The sequence below is a fragment of the Xiphophorus maculatus genome, chromosome 12 (assembly GCF_002775205.1).
Source record: "Xiphophorus maculatus strain JP 163 A chromosome 12, X_maculatus-5.0-male, whole genome shotgun sequence".
Lineage (NCBI taxonomy): Eukaryota > Metazoa > Chordata > Actinopteri > Cyprinodontiformes > Poeciliidae > Xiphophorus > Xiphophorus maculatus.
Window position 1 is genome coordinate 16,110,433 of NC_036454.1, and position 16,682 is coordinate 16,127,114.

At 40.3% G+C, this 16,682-nt stretch overlaps 1 protein-coding gene across 3 annotated transcripts in view; it reads right to left on the reverse strand.

Annotated features, from left to right (window-relative positions):
• LOC102238097 (netrin receptor UNC5C-like) overlaps positions 1–16,682 on the reverse strand; it is a 201,114-nt gene that overhangs the window by 6,486 nt on the left and 177,946 nt on the right. For all 3 annotated transcript variants that reach the window (XM_023344101.1, XM_005795070.3, XM_023344100.1), the window contains 4 exons: positions 10,692–10,860; positions 7,419–7,652; positions 2,909–3,058; positions 2,617–2,781 (listed from right to left, as the gene is read on the reverse strand). In XM_023344101.1, coding sequence (XP_023199869.1) covers positions 2,617–2,781; positions 2,909–3,058; positions 7,419–7,652; positions 10,692–10,860 — 718 coding nt within the window. The remainder of the gene's footprint in view (positions 1–2,616; positions 2,782–2,908; positions 3,059–7,418; positions 7,653–10,691; positions 10,861–16,682) is intronic.

Consider the following 16,682-nt stretch of genomic DNA (forward strand, 5'->3'; position numbering starts at 1 on the left):
TTCCTTTGAGGCAAAGATTCTGCTCATCTCTCTTAAGCTTGTCTTTTGTGAGGATAAAATTACACAGGAGAGTCTTCATCAATACACGAGGAGAAAAAACACAGAAACCTGCAGCCACTTCCTTTCTCTCCCTCTTTCCTGTCAATCTCCATCTGTTTCTAAGCCTTCACATTATTCTGCCGCTCCTGAGCTGAAAGGAGGATACAGACTAATGAACGTGGTTTGGCAGAGGGACACGACAACTGTCATTGTTGATGCAAGCGATTACTATTTGCTGTCTCTATTTACCCTCAATTTACCACCAGAATTTCTCTGTGGATAGAGATGGAAGGATTAATGCAAAGGGACATCGCTGACTATCTGCCGAAGTGATACATGCTTTAGATCTGCTTTGCTCTCCATTGTTCAGCACCACAGAATGATTGAGGATTTCCAGAATTGTATTTAGTCTATGACATGCACAAAACTTACTAATGTATTTTTCCATGTTTTGATGCTTATCTTTACACCAGTCAAACATCCAGTGAGACTAATGCATATTTTTGATCGGTGGCCTATTTCAAATTGATAAAGAGGCCTGCAATTTTCACTGGTATCGCAGTTGCAAATACTGTCAAGATCTAGGAAGCAACATCCAAAACCCTCTACAACTTTAAATTTGCACGTAGAGTAAATTTCCATTTAGAAACAAACATGGTGGTGGTAGTATTATGCTGAGGGTGTGTTTCACTACAGAAAATAGGTTGGATAATGACCTAGGAGGAACTGCCCCCTAAATTGTCTACTTCACTACAAATCAACAGTTGGTTGAAACGTGGGTTTTAGGTGTTTCAAAGGAACACAGATGCCAAACGCGCATCTCTGTTTATAGAGAATCTATAAAGCCAGTTAACATTAAGCTTCTGGAATAAACATTATCAGGCTGAGCTTAAGAGCCAGGTTCGTGCCAGTACTCCAGACCTTTTAAATGAGGGCTGTATTATTCATGGACGGAAGAGTGATCAAATATCTAGGACGATTAATGCAAGAGGTCTGTTGAAATTATCACAATGTGTGGTTTATCCACAACATGCTAAAATAGAGTTAAAATATTCACTGCTGCAACAGTAACAAACTCTGAAATCAGTTTGGGTTTTTTTCCATTTAAAAGTACTGTAGTAAGATAAATTGAGAACTGGACTTCAGGAATAAACATTCAAGGCACTTTGATTCGCAGCTTTAGCAGTTTTAGAAATGGCAGGGCACTTAATGTCAAAAGCTACCATGAAGCATGCCAAAGATTGTCACTGAATAGAAAACTGTCTTTGACAAATTATTATTTTTTCTTTTGCTCTGCAAATTCACAGAAGTGTTTCTGTAAGTTAAAAACTATCCTCACAAGGGAGCATACAACTACTGCCTCCCTTAATGTAGTTACGGCACTTCCAATACCAGTAATGTTTTACTAAAGTTTCTGCATTGATTTGCAACTTACAGTTCAGTCTCAACCACTACTGCTCTAAATAATCCCAAAAAACTACTGTGGATCAGGCATAAAACCGTCCACTCCAAGCCAAGACTTTTCAACCACCAACAAATGAACAGAGTCAGTAAAGAGACATTATAGACCATCTCTTTGGTATTAATGCTGTTGAAGTAAAAAAGCAGGGTTGAACTCTTATATGTCAAAGCCTCACTCAATCACACAAATCCTTTACTTCTTTTTGTGCAGTCATGTCATATACTATAAATGTAATAAAAATTAAATTTCAATACTGTGATTTGCCCTCTGATGGTTCTGATAAGTATGGCTTTTGAGACTGGCTGCCACATTGTCAGCTGGTGGAGAATACTATATATATACGTATATACATTTACATGTGGCCTTAAGCCACATGTACATGTTTGCCTGTATTTAATTACTGCTGAAAATCTGAAAATGTGTACAAGAAAGTAAACAGGCATATCAGAGCGCTGACTTTTATTATACATTCAGTTCTTTAAGAAAACATGTTGGCTGTTATACTCATTTAGCCAATTAACCAGTAAAGAAGCAAGCAGGAAAAAGGACAATTTTCTTACTTCTTTCAATGTGGAAAAAGAAAAACATCAATTTAACTGTATATTCATGGTTTAAAAATGTCAAGATTAATAATAATAAAAAAACATGTCCACATTAATACGTTGTTACGACTGGCTGCAGCAATACTGACAGACACACACATACTTTCTGTGACTTTGTGGTTACACTCCAATACAAAATCAAAGAAGAGTTATTCATGTCACATGACGGGACCTGTAGCGGTTGTATGAATTATTAAGCAGAGTCACAGAACCACAACAGGTACCTTGACTCGCTGTCATGGAGAGAAGAAAAAAAAAAACTGTACGACTTTAGAATCTCCATCGTAGGACAAAGAACTTGCAGGTAAGTTACCACCAGTGTTACTTTAATTTGTTGAGCTGTTCTGCTTATTGTAATTATCTTCTGCAGTTAACTTGAACAAGCGGTATCAGCATAACACTGATATGCTGATACCGCTGAGTATCTGAGTTTGCTTCTTTTGATGCACATTGGGTTCTAATCTGTGGAGGACATAAATATTTACATTTGCAAAAGAAAATCTAGAAACATACCTCTTCTAATGTGCTGCTGATCTGAAAGATTTGGCCTTCTCCTTCTACCTGCCGAACACAGAGCTTGCAGCTGATCTCTGTGGTGGCTGAGCTCAGCCTCTCCAGCGTGAAGGTGGAGTGAAGAGTTCTCTGACATCCACTCCACACCTGGTAAAATGGTATCTCCTGCAAAGCATACACGGGTAGCATAGCATTTTGTAGCATTACATAAATCAGTTTTGCATATAAAAACAAAGATAAACGGTACTACTGAGTATGGTTATTTCTATATTGACCCCTGCATTTTCCTCACCTGATATTTTGCAATAAGTTTACTCTTCCAGTGTGTGTGTGGCACATCATGGATTGACAGTCTCAGGTTGTGTGTGCTGTCTTTGAAGTTCAGAGTCTTTGGTTCATCCAGTAGCTTCCCTCCCATTTGAGTCTCCATCTGAAGAACCTCCTACATACAAAGATCCAGTAATTAAAAAATCACAATTCTTCCCTCAAGAAAATAATTTAATAAATAAAACAAAACTACTTAAACATTTATCTGGAGGTTTGATATTTTTGTCATCCACAAACCACTGCACAGGGCACTTATTTCACAATGACAAACTCCTACATTTCTGGTTGTGCTCCTTGGATTTAATCAAAGCTGTGCAGCAATAAACCAAAATCATTCTTTACCATCCTCACTATCTTAATTATTAATGCTTTAATTGTCAGTAGACTTCTGTGGTAAAATACTAGAGAGGAAGTGTATCTAAAATCAGGCAGAAATAGACAGTAAATGCAGAACAGTTCAGTGTTTTTTCATGCTAGGATACAAACACTGTTTTCACACTGAAATATTTATAATAAATCATCCTTAATTTATGGACATTTACTCAGGAGTATATTCCAATGTTGGAAAAATTCTGATTTCAACAAATATTGCTGGTTACACAATTCCTGGTACACCTACTGTCAATAAATTGTTCTGAAACTTGGATTCCTGCTTGTGCTCAATTCAGCTCAACTCAGAGGTTTTGCATTGCATGTACAGTTGGTGTAGAGACTGAGATGTTCTAACTCTAAACCAAAGCAGAAAGTTGATTTTTTAACTATTGTATAATGTTTTGTAATTTATTAGCTATATGTTTACTCAGCTGATAGACTGAGTAACAAACCATCTTCAGATTACTTGCAGAGCCCTTCAGAATCTTTTGAAAAGTCCTGATATTCCTAAGATTTTGTGATGTCTTTTACTCCAACATGGTTCCCAGGGCCTTTGGAAGAGAAACAGGCCCCACAAGTATGAACATTTCTATTTTCTTTGCTGCTGTTTTACTTTTTGCCTGCTTTATAGCATTACTTTAGATATTGCTGAAAGAACATAAGAAAAAATGATACCCTTAGAGTCTTAATTTCGTGGAAGATTCTTCTGTGTGTAAGGTTACTATATAAGACAACTTAAACCAAACAACACAATGTTCAAGCTGAACAGAAAAGGAGTTCTTCAGTCACAGCCTCTTATTTTTTGATAATCTCAAAGATGTCTTTATTGCTGGTTATGCTACATCCAAAGCGCCCAGTGTTAAATGTCAATGACAATAAAGGTCAAAGTGAAAGTCTTCTTGGTGACCCCTCAAAATGAGGTTGTAATAAATAAATATTGGTCCTTGCTAAAGCCTGGTGGCCAGTGACTCAAAGAAATTAGCTTCTGTCATGTTTAAGCCCATGGGGGAAAAGGAAGACATAGTTTGGCTTATATACTAATAGATTACCACGACAACAAATTTGTCTGAAACTTTACATAGAAAGAGTCACTGCTGTTTCTTTAACCATCTGATGCATGACATATTAACTATACAGTCTTCCATGAGTGGGTCTTTTTTGATCCGTTTTTAAATCAATGTGTTTTTATGCTACTTTTGTCATTTTGATTCAAAATAATGTTTAGTGTGATACTTTCTGCTGTGTTTTATTTAACACAAGAATCATTTCATGTTTGAAATATTTTCATTTTTCACTTTTTTAAGCATTTTCAGAAGAAATTGTAGAACATCTGTGACAATTTGTAGAACATTTTTAAAATGAAATGACAACAGCAATGTTGGAACAATGACAGCGTCCATTATGTGTGTGGGCAAGGGGAGGGGGATGTCAGTATTCTATTGTGCTATGTGTACCATCCATCCATCCATCCATCCATCCATCCATCCATCCATCCATCCATACATCCATACATACATACATCCATCGTTTTATCCGGGGTCAGGTTGCGGGGTCAGCCTAAGTAAGGAGGCCCACAGTTTGCTCTCCCCAGCCACTTGATCCAGCTCCTCGGGGGAATCCCAAGGAATTCCTAGGCCACCTGAGAAACATAGTATCTCCAGACCTGGGTCTTCCCCGGGGGCCTCCTCCTGGTGCCCGGAACACCTCACCAGAAAGGCGACCAGGAGGCATCCTAACCAGATGCCTGGATCCTCTCGACATGAAGGAGCAGTGGCTCTACTCTGAGTCCCTCCAGGATGACTGAGCTTCTCTCTCTAAGGGAGAGCCGAGACACCCTAAAAAACTAAAACTAATTTTGGCCGCTTGTATCCGTGACCTCGTTCTTCCGGACATGACCCAAATCTCATGATCATAGATGAGGGCAGGAACTTAGACCGGTAAATCAAGAGCTTCGCCTTTTGACTCAGCTCTCTCTTCACCTCGACAGACCGGTTCAACGCCTGCTTCACTGCAGACGCTGCGCCAATCCGCCTGTCAATCTCCAGCTCCACTTGGGGCAGGACATCCTCCTCGACCCAGAGAAGGCACTCTATTTTTTTTCAGCTCATTTATTTATGTATTTATTTATATAGCTATGAATTTTTACTTTATTTATTGAGAAAATAAAAGACAGAACCTTGAACACATTGATCAACAGGTTTTGCATGTCATTCAACATATTTTCTCTTTTTGTTTTCTTATCCAGGGTGTCAGACACACACAGAGACACACACACACAAATAATACACATGCACAATAAAGTAAAGGCAGTAATGTGAACTAGCTTGGTTAGACAACTAGTGTTAGCTAACTTCAAAGAAGGCTAATAGGTTGATTTGTGACAATAACACTGACACAGCGCTGATGATTGACACACACACACACAAACATTTGTGAGATAAGAATAAAGATAATACTTATATGTAAGAGTCCTTGCTTTGTACAATGTCATTATTCAGGGGTGAGACTTAGGACTCAGTGGGAATGGTTCACAAAAAAATTGGTACAGTTGGTAAGAAACAAAGATTCCCATTAAATTCCATAAGAAATGAATGTGGGTCCTTTTGAACCCACTTATGGAAGAAATGGGTAGTAATACAAAACATGATATTTCTTGTTATTTCTTTAATATTTCAGGTAAATTAAAAATTTTAATTGCATGATATCAATCACATGAATGTTGAGGAATACCAAGTGATGAAAACTTTTCATTATAAATACATTTCAAAAACATGACCTCACCGGATCCAAAAGGACCCACTCATGCATCAGGGGGTTAAAATGTCCCCTCATGACTGGCTTCTTTCAATTTGAGCTGTCTACTGAACACTGAATCAAAAGGTGAAGTATTAAAATGGGCAAAGTGTCTGCTGCAGCCTGAGGTCTGCATGCAGAATGAAGACAGTCTCAGTGCTGCGCTGATTTGCACTTCCAGTTTGTGGCACAAAATATGTTTTATCAGTTATTTATCATTTGAAGTGATGTTTAAAGTATATTATAAAATGTTTAAATGAACAAAACTAGTGGGAAGTGTCCTCTACCCACAAGTCTTCTCTTCATTTTTAAATTGCACACATTTCTTGTAATGAAAAGTAAAGGAAGTCATAAATAATTGTCATTTTCAAACTCCTTTGCTATCACTGTTTGAACGAATTGTGGAACTATGGCAACAAATCAGCATAAAATATAAAGCTGTGCATTAGTTGTTTTATTTCTTCAGTGAGAATTTGATCAATTTAATGTGATTAAGAAGTCTGTATTGAGAAGAAAAGAATCAACCAAACTTCCATTAGAAATGTAAACCATCTATGCAACTCCTATAAGAGAACCTTTCAGACACTTTAAGGTGTATAAACGTACATGCAGAAAAGGAAACATTTAAAGGCTGTTGAACTGCAGGAAAAATAATCAAATGAAGGCCCACAAACACTAAGATATATGTTTGCAAGAACAGCTTTGATGCCTCCTTTCTTTTCTCTGATCAACCTCAGACAAACTTCACTTAGTCGGCTCTCAAACTTCAGCTAACCCACGCAAACTTTTCATCATTAAAAGTCCACCTTTGAACTTGGTTTTCAAGTTACAACTGTTTGCTTGAACTGGTAAGACTGAGTGTGTGTTGATGTTTACGCGATTATGTGCATGGCTGTTTGCCACAGTGACACTTGACTTATCACTGCACGAATAAATTACCAATGTTAATCTCCGGTATCAGATGGCCCCTCCGGTGCTTTGAATTTGTTTAAATTTCTAATGCATCTCTCTTTTGACATTGCTTGACCTGTTTTGTTTACTGCTTCTCGGCACATCTCCACAAGACGAGGGGTGAAGATGCTTCTGTTCATGACTTTATGCAATCCATTTTGTTTTAGCTCTAATACAGCTCATTTCAAATGCAAATCCTAAGAGAGGAATATTAATATGATTGGTAAAAAAAGAAGAACTCTTTACTGCTTTGCAGCATTTAAAACACTTGGCAAATGTTTGTGCTTCAATAATACCTTCAGTATCAAGTATTTTTTAAAGAAACTGAACTTTGAGTACATAGAGTTTTAACACATTACCTTAAGTGCGTCCTGAGTGTCGTCCAAACAATAAATCCTGATGTGATAGTCCAAAGTTGTGCATGAGACGGGCCCAAAAACTGCCAGTTTGAGCCTCTTAGCAGCTGCTTTGCCTATTGACTGGCCCACCAGGCAGTACGTCCCCAGTGTCTCTGTCAAAATGTGACATGCCTCCAAATCCATCTGCACATAACAGGGGGTGGTAAAGTTTTCCTCTCCCACCACAACCACATCCTGTGGAGACCACACAAAAAAAATCACATTATTCTTTAAAATTGTCATGCTTAATTTATGTCTAAGATGACACAAACTGGGAATTTGTTTCTGGCAAAACAAGATCAATATATTGCTCAAATCTGTTTTGGAAACATCAACCCCAATAAACTCATCATTCACTCAATCCCACACTACATTTAGTGCTTACTATAAAAATACCAGGTTCTATACCAGTGAAGGAACAGTAAGGGTTTCCAAGTACACAAGTTTGCTAATAGAGCAACAACCTATTTAATGCCGTTTTCTCTATATCCCAAACTGTGGGGATATAGATAGTATGTTGTGGCATTTGTATATCTTGTGTTGATATACCAACACAAGATAAAATATTCTTGTTAAGTGGATGAGAATGATATACTTCATTTTTTTCCTGGGCATGTCTACCCAGGAAAAGAAATCATTCATTTGCATTCTTCTTTGGAAAAATACCGGTACCTAAAATTTAGCTATGCTATAAAGAGAACATATGTGAATATACTTTTTCTACAAATCCCCAATGGCATTTAGCTCAAAGCACTAGTTAGACATCTAACAAATGTATATATTTTGATCCAAACCATTTTGCAGTAGCCCTGGCTGCATATTTAGAGTCACTGCCCTACTTACAGTTGAACATCTACCTAAGTCTCAAATCTCTTGCAGTCCCTAAAAGGTTTTCTTCTTGCATTTTTGTGTAATTAGTCCCCATATAACATTTTTCAACTTTGAGCAGCTTAATTGTTTGTCCTGAAGACAAACATTCCTACCACATAATGCTACACCCATTAATCTTCACCGTGGGTTTTATTTGCATTGTTAGGTTTTTGCCATAGACCATGTTGCGTTGAAACCAAAACGTTTTTGATTTCATCTGATCTTCTACCACACATTTATTATCTCCCCAATGGCTTGTGAAATACTGCCCATTGGTCTTGCCAATCAGAAATCAGGCTGCATCAGAAAAGCAGCCTTTCAGATCACGGCCTCAGTTTAAGTGGACAGAAATGTCTGACAAAACCTACAATCAGTTGTGTTACAGGTTTAGTTGTGCTAAATTATTGAACAATGGATTGTGGAGTCCACTGTGAGATGTTCAAAGAGATTGATAACAAAACTCCAAAGCCTTGCAGAACGGCTGTACAGTTGTTAGTACATAACTATTGCTGAAGGCTCGTGGTGCATTCACACCACATGCGTTTCGCGTGGCAGGTGCACCTGGTTTACGTTCACAGTCTGTGTGCAGGCGCGTCACGGTGCGCTTCGCACAGCTAGCGTCAAGCGCTTCTGACGCGTCTGACAAATAGGCAAACAACAGAAAACAATGGCAAGAGCGATTCTGACGCATCCTTGACCTCCACATAGACTTTGAATGTAAACCAGATGGGCCTGATGCGTGAGATGCTAGGTGTAGAGCAAAATGTCTAGCGTCTGTATTCATACACGTGTTGAACTTGAAGCGTTGAACGCGTTTTTGACACGCGTAATGAGTTTGGTGTGAACACACTGTCAGAGTTTTGTTTTAATGTTACCAGAGTAAGGGGGACTGAAAAGGGGGACCGCAATTTTATTGTGATATTGACTGTGTTTGGGATGTAGGTTCTTTACAGGCATCACATTATTTAGTAATAATGTGATGTTTCTTAGGGGGAAACAAATTATATTGACATCATTAACTTTATGACCATAGCATTACAAAATGGAAAAATTTAAGGAATCAGATTACTTTTTGCATGGCACTGTAAATATGAGCTTTCTGTTGTAGTTAAATAGTTAGGGGTAATATTGGTGCACTGAGTTCTCACTGAGTTCCTTTTAGTCTGGTAGCTGCATCTTTAGTTGTGTGAGTGAAATCATGAGTCCATGCCTGCAGACACCAGCGCACTGTGGAATCAATGCATCCTACATGCTCACATGTGATAAAAACACTGCGCTTCGATTTGCAGTTCATGTGGAGTTCTGTTCCTACAGACAAGCTAAATCAATACAGAGAGGTAGGGAAGCAATATGGTCTGAATCTGTTATTACTGGTAATCACAACCGTGGCTGCTCCTCCTGATATGAGGGGAATTCAATTACCTCCCTCGGCCTGTTTTGGGGAAAACTTTCTGATGGGAAATGAATGTTCTACAGCAATGAGAGAAAAAAAAAACACAAATCGACTTCATGATGAAATTCCACTTTCAGTTTTCTCATCTTTATTCAGTCTGCTCTGAAACCTCTTCTGCGCGTTCCCCTCTCATACATGCACACACAAAGACGCACGCGCACCGAATCTTATGCATGGCTAATTGTGCAGAGACATTGTGTTGAGCTGTGATAAGCAACAGAAGACAGCATACGGGGGCCTTGTTGACACAGCGATGCTGCAAGACAGCCTTATCACCCACACCCACACACAAGGACAGACACACACGTGCACGCACGCACTCATGCAGTCTCACTCTCACACATAAGAAATAGATTGCTGAGGTAGAGGCTTCATGCTGAGAGACATGTGAAGAAGAAAGAAGAAGGGAACAGGAAAAAGGAGGAATAGACACATAAGAAGTGAGATGAGAGAAGAGGAGGATAGCAGGAGCATAACAAATTGCCTCTGATAGGAGTCTTCAACCCCCTGCTTGTCTACTAGCCTGTAGGCACTTTCTGTTTACTGCATTTCCTCTTCCTTTCTTCGTTTTCTTCTCCCTTCCTCACCGGATACACACCATATCTGTGTAATTCAGCTTATTCTTCTAAGTGTGCATGTCTGTGTGTATAAACTGTGTGTATTCATGACCACATATTAATAATTTGTCATAGGACTGGTTCAGCTGTGTAATTATTTATAATACATCAACAGACTCTCTGTTTTGTGCAGTATTTCATTGCATTGGCACATCCACCTAGAAATATCTACATTAAATTGAATTAAATAAACCATCTGCACACAAGATGAAACCTCTGTGATAAAAGCTCTGTAACAGAATTTCAATATTCAAAGTGCACACAAGCAAACAACACACAGTGTTGAACACCCACCTCCCATTCTCCCATGGGCAGCTGGTTCTTGAGCTGTATGAGCCAGTCTTCGTGGACATTGTCTGCGCAGTGGTGGATGGTGAGGATCACTGGTCTAGTCAGCAGGACTCCTGGGGGTCCACAACTCACCACTGGGCTGAGAACTGTCTGGATGTCTTCAACCAGGGGTCTGGGAGTGACAGATAACACTTAGGTGAAATGACTGAAGAGAGAAGACATCCAACAGCCTGTATGTGGCACAACAGTTACTGTAAAGATGGAAAGCAAAAAATGTGTCACGGTTGTTCATATGTCTATGATGTGATTCCACACAATTCAAAAAGTGACCTATGAAAATAAAGGTGAAGCTTAAAAACAACTTTTCCTGGCAAAATGTAATCAATTTAAATTATCTCCTACCAACCAGGAAATAGTAGGTTTCACTATTAATGAATGAGTACATCTGAAGAAGAATGAATACCACTGTCTTTAAATTTGCAGCTGCAGCCTTTTCACGTACAACTACCCTGTAAAATTTTTTATATCTACAGTTAAAGCATAATTATTAAAATTTCTCTAAAAGCTTCATATCAATATTTTAATTCAAAATGTAAAACATTGGGCACAGAGTGAATGTATTTTGGTATTTATTTCTGTTCATTTAAACAATTATGGCTTAATTCAATTGTAAAACTAAATTAATTTTCTCTGAACATTTGAATATAACAAATGTTACATGACAAAAAGTAGTTTTATAAAGAATCATTGGCCTGCTGAAAAATCTGTCCATATACTTAACACTGTATGCACTCAGTAATTGGTCAGGACTCTTTTTGCATGAATTATTACATCGTTGTTCACGTCTTAAGGAAAACCAGGGTGCTTTTATTGCAAACTTCACGTTGTGTCTTGAGTTTTTTTTTATCTTCCTCTTGACAATACTCAATAGTTTCTCCACAGGGTTAATGTCAGGGGACTTTTCTGGCCACTCTACCTTAGTGACATCATGGTTATTAAGCCAAGTATTGGTACAATTTGAATAATGGGCAGGTACCATTTCCAGCTAGAAAAGGAAATCAGAATAAATCAGCTAGAGAGACAAGCTTAATAGTGGATTAGATCTGGGGATTTATGAATCACACAAAACCCCAGAATGTCTTCCAGGACAATTTAAAGTGGAATAAATCCTCAATGGTCTCACAAGCCTCCTCCACTTGTTTCTGTTTATAGTGCTCGAGGCTCTCTCAAAGAAAGTTGCTCTGACTTAGAATTACATTTAACACAGTAGAATAAAAACAACCAATGAGATGGCTCCCCAAATCAACACTACCAGTGAAAACTTCATACTGGACCCCAAGCAGCTTGGAAGCTTACCCTCTCCAAGCTTTAACCAGATTGTTGCATTGATTTTCAAATTAAATTCAAGAATCAATTTAATTCAATTTAAATCAATTAAATCAATTTAATCTTAAAGGGAAGCAACACATGCAATGTGACATGCTTAGCATTGTGTGTGATAGCATGTCAAAACAATCACACACAGCCCTGTTATGGCTATGGCTGTGCCTTGTAAATCTTTACCCAAATTCTTGACTGGGCTTTGCTTCACATTCATCTCAAGGCTGTATTATATTTTTTCCTTCCACCCAACCTTCTATTAATATAATTGGTTAAAGGACTCTCATTCCTGTTGTGGAAGGTCTCAAAGACTGTTTACCTATGTCAACATTCTTAGGCAACACATGATTGTGGAGGGCATAAGACTGCAATACTGCTTCTAAAATTTTATTTTACAGGTCTTATTCTAATGATCAGACTTTTCATTAGCTGTAACATTAACAGAAATAAACGCTGGCAATATATTAACATTTGAAACAAATTGGTACAGAAACATTCTTATTTACTGAAATAAATTAAAGCACACATCTGTCACAGCACACAGTATTCTGATCTCTGCTGTATGTATAAAGATTTTTACACTCAAACATTCAGGCATCCTTGAAAGGAAAGAGTTTTTTTTTTTTCAAAAATCAGTCAATGTGGCAATATGGCATCTTTTCTGTGAGAATCTGTGAAGGTATATATTATACAGTGAACCCTCGCTATAACGCGGTTCACCTTTCACGGCCTCGCTGCTTCGCAGAGTTTTTCGTGCAGTTTTTTTTTTCACAGTGCATTGTGTTCTGCGTCCTGATTGGCTAAACAGTCTCCACGCTTCTTCTCTACCTGTGTGCCAATAACGTTACGGTATTTAAATATACGTAATACAGCTTGGCAAATTTTGGCAAATATTTTTGCCCAGAAGAAAATAAAGCGACAACAACTACCGATAACTATGTTCTTCTCCCGAAAAAACACACCTGCACCACAGGCTTCAGAAGAAAAAGACACTAGAGAGCAGGAGTCAGGCCGCAGCGTCACAGTCAGAGGAACAGTGAAATACGCGAGTCACAATTTGTCCTGTTCTTGGCCTCACTAGATACTCCCACTAGCTATCCAAACAGCTAAACAATCTTGAAAGATGAAGAAAATCCTGACGGCGATGACTGGTTAATAAAGTTTACTTCAGTAATTTTCTTCTCCTTCCTTTTTTGTGAAAAGACAATGCTTTAACAAACACCAAGAAAGAACTAGGAGGAGCGTGGAGCGGCCATTGATTCTGGGCAAAGCACTTCCTGTCTATATTCTTCTTCTACTATTAACTTAAACAATAACTTGAAGTGACCACAAGGTGGCGTATTTCGACTAATAATAACACTAAACATAACACTCCCCGCCTGGGAGAATACTATCCCACATTCAAATTAACAGACACCGAAGTGCTCGGAAGACAAAAGCAGAACCACTTCGGTCACAGGGCGTGAAAAGGTCTTCTTTGTTCCCGCATGAGAAGTAGTTACTTCAACTTTCCTGACAAGTCCGTCCTCCCCTGGGATGGTCTTGGAGATAATGGACATGGGCCACTCGTTCCTTTTGGCCTGAGAGTCCTTGAGCAGAACGATGTCTCCTTCCTTGAGGCTTTGTTTCTTATCCTGCCATTTGTGGCGCAACTGCAGAGTGTGAAGATACTCGCGTCTCCATTTCGACCAAAAGATATCAGCGAGACTTTGAACCCTTTTCCATTGTTCTTTCAGAAGTATCCCATTTCCAAAGTTTCCAGGAGGTGGAGGCGCACATCCTGTTTTCATGGTGAGCAGGATCGACGGCGTGAGGATAAGAGGTGACTCAGGGTCGGTAGACACGGGAACGAGAGGACGAGCATTCATGATGGCACAGACTTCAGCCATAAACGTAGACAGCAGTTCGTGGGTCAGGATTGCTCTTTTACAATCTTGAAACATGGAGTTGAGGATGCGCTTGGCAATCCCGATCATTCGCTCCCAAGCACCACCCATATGTGGTGCGTGCGGAGGATTGAAGATCCATGAGCAGTTTTGTTTGTTCAAGTAGCCTTCGACATCTTTGATGGAGAGATCCGTCTCACTCATTTTCAGGTCGTGAGAGGCGCCGATTAAATTTGTGCCGCAATCAGACCTGATTTGTTTTGCCGGGCCTCTGATTGCAAAAAACCGCCTCAGAGCGTTTATGAAACTGTCCGTGCTCATTGTTTCGATTAACTCGATATGTACTGCTCTCGTAGACATGCAGGAAAACATGACAGCCCACCTTTTGGAATTAGCTTGACCCCCTCTTGTGCGACCGGTGGAAACCTCCCACGGCCCAAACACATCCACACCCACGTATGTGAATGGAGGTGCGACCATCATCCGTTCAGGAGGCAAAAACCCATCTGTTGACATTCAGCTTTTCCTCGTAACTTCCTGCATGTGACACACTTGAAAAGAGCGGTGCTAATGCTTCGTTTGGCTCCCACCAGCCAGAATCCTGCAGCTCTTATCGCTCCTTCGGTGAAATGCCTCCCCTGATGTTTCACGGATCCATGGTAATAGCGTATCAGGAGGGTACCCAAGTGGTGTCGATACCCAGTTCAGCATGTGCGATTCGGCCCCCAACTCTTAAGAGTCCATCATTGTCCAATATGGGATGCAGCTTCCAAAGACTGCTTGAGAGGGGAATCTTTGACTCTTCTGATATGCATTTTAACTCCTCTTTGTAGTACTCACTTTGAACACTCTTTATGACACAAATCTTTGCCTTTCCCATTTCTTCTTCTGTAGGTCGACAAAGGTGCCAGCCGTGGCAGCTGGATGCTTGGTTGGAGTGATTGAATGAGCGAACGACATGAATCAACTGGGCTATTGCTCTAATGAGAGCGCTGTAGTTTGAGAACCTTTCAAAACATGTTGGAGTGATTGCTGGTTTTGTGACACGAGTCAGATTTGTTGTCACAAGGGGGCGCACTTCTATATCAGCAACAGGATCGACAAGGTTGTAGTTTTCAAAAGGAGGTACCTGTAGTGAAGGCTTGAGGAGGAAGGCCGGTCCTTCCAACCATGTTGTGTTGCTCAGTTGGGCTGCTGTAACAGAACGAGACCCGTGGTCTGCTGGGTTGAGCTCAGATGGAACGTACTTCCATTGGTGAGGGCGTGCCGACTGGAGTATGCGTTGGACTCGGTTATGCACGTACACATAGAACCTTCGGGTCTGGTTGTATATGTACCCTAGCACAACTTTGCTGTCCGTATAGTACTCAATGTTGTCAAATGAAATGTCCATTTCTGCTACTATCAACTCTGCAACTTCAACTGCGAGCACTGCGGCACATAGCTCGAGTCTCGGAATCGTGAGGCCCGATTGAGGAGCCAACTTGGTCTTTCCAAACACAAATCCAGTTTCTGTGCTTTCTGACGTTGAGACTTTGATATATGCAACGGCTGCAATAGCTTTCACAGACGCATCAGCAAATATGTAGAGTTCTCTTTTTTGGGCGTTAGTTGTAGAGAGAGAGGTGTAAGGACGCTGTATTTGCAGACCTTGCAGATCTTGGAGAGAGTCCTTCCACTTGCACCACTCTGCCTTTGTATCGTCGGGAAGAGGTGCGTCCCAGTCGTCCGTCAAACTGGTTAGCTCTCTGAGTATTTGCCTGCCTTGGATTGTGATGGGGGCGAGGAACCCGAGAGGGTCGTAGAGGCTATTGACCGTAGAGAGGACACCTCTACGAGTGAACGGCTTTTGATCCTCGTCGACTTTGAATGTGAAAGTGTCAAGGCCAACATTCCACAACAGTCCTAAGCTCCGCTGGACTGGGAGATCTGGTGCACACAGATCCAAGTTTTCGACCTCTTTAGCTCTGTCTCCTGGTGGAAAGGCTTCCAGAACAGCTTGGCGGTTTGAGGTGACTTTATGTAGTCTGAGATTTGAACAAGCGAGAGCCTGCTGTGTTTGTTTTAGAACATGAACTGCTTCTTGCTCAGTGGGGAATGACTTGAGGGCATCGTCAACATAGAAATCTCGCTCTATGAACCTGCGCGCGTCGGTCCCGAACTCTGTTTCACCAGTCGTTGCCGCTTTCTTGAGGCCGTATATAGCGACAGAGGGGGAGGGACTGTTCCCGAAGATGTGCACGCGCATGCGGTACTCAATTACCTCGCAGGACATGTTGTTATCTTTGTACCACAAAAAGCGGAGAAAGTCTCTGTGGCTCTCTTTAACAACAAAACAGTGAAACATGTGTTCGATGTCAGCGGTTACGGCTACTTGTTCTTTTCTGAACCTCATGAGCACTCCGACCAGACTGTTGTTAAGGTCAGGGCCAGTGAGTAGCACGTCATTGAGAGAGACTCCTTCATAGGGGGCGCTTGAGTCAAACACAACTCTGATCTTTGTGGGTTTCTTGGGATGGTAAACCCCAAACAAAGGTAAGTACCAGCATTCCTGATTGTGGACTAGAGACGGTGCGACTTCTGCATGACCTCTAGCGAGCATGTTCTCCATGAACTCCAGAAAATGTGCTTTCATTTCAGGCCGCTTTCTTAGAGAGCGCCTGAGTGACATGAGACGATCGTAAGCCAGCTGTCTGTTGTTGGGTAGACGTTGTCGTGGCGACCGAAA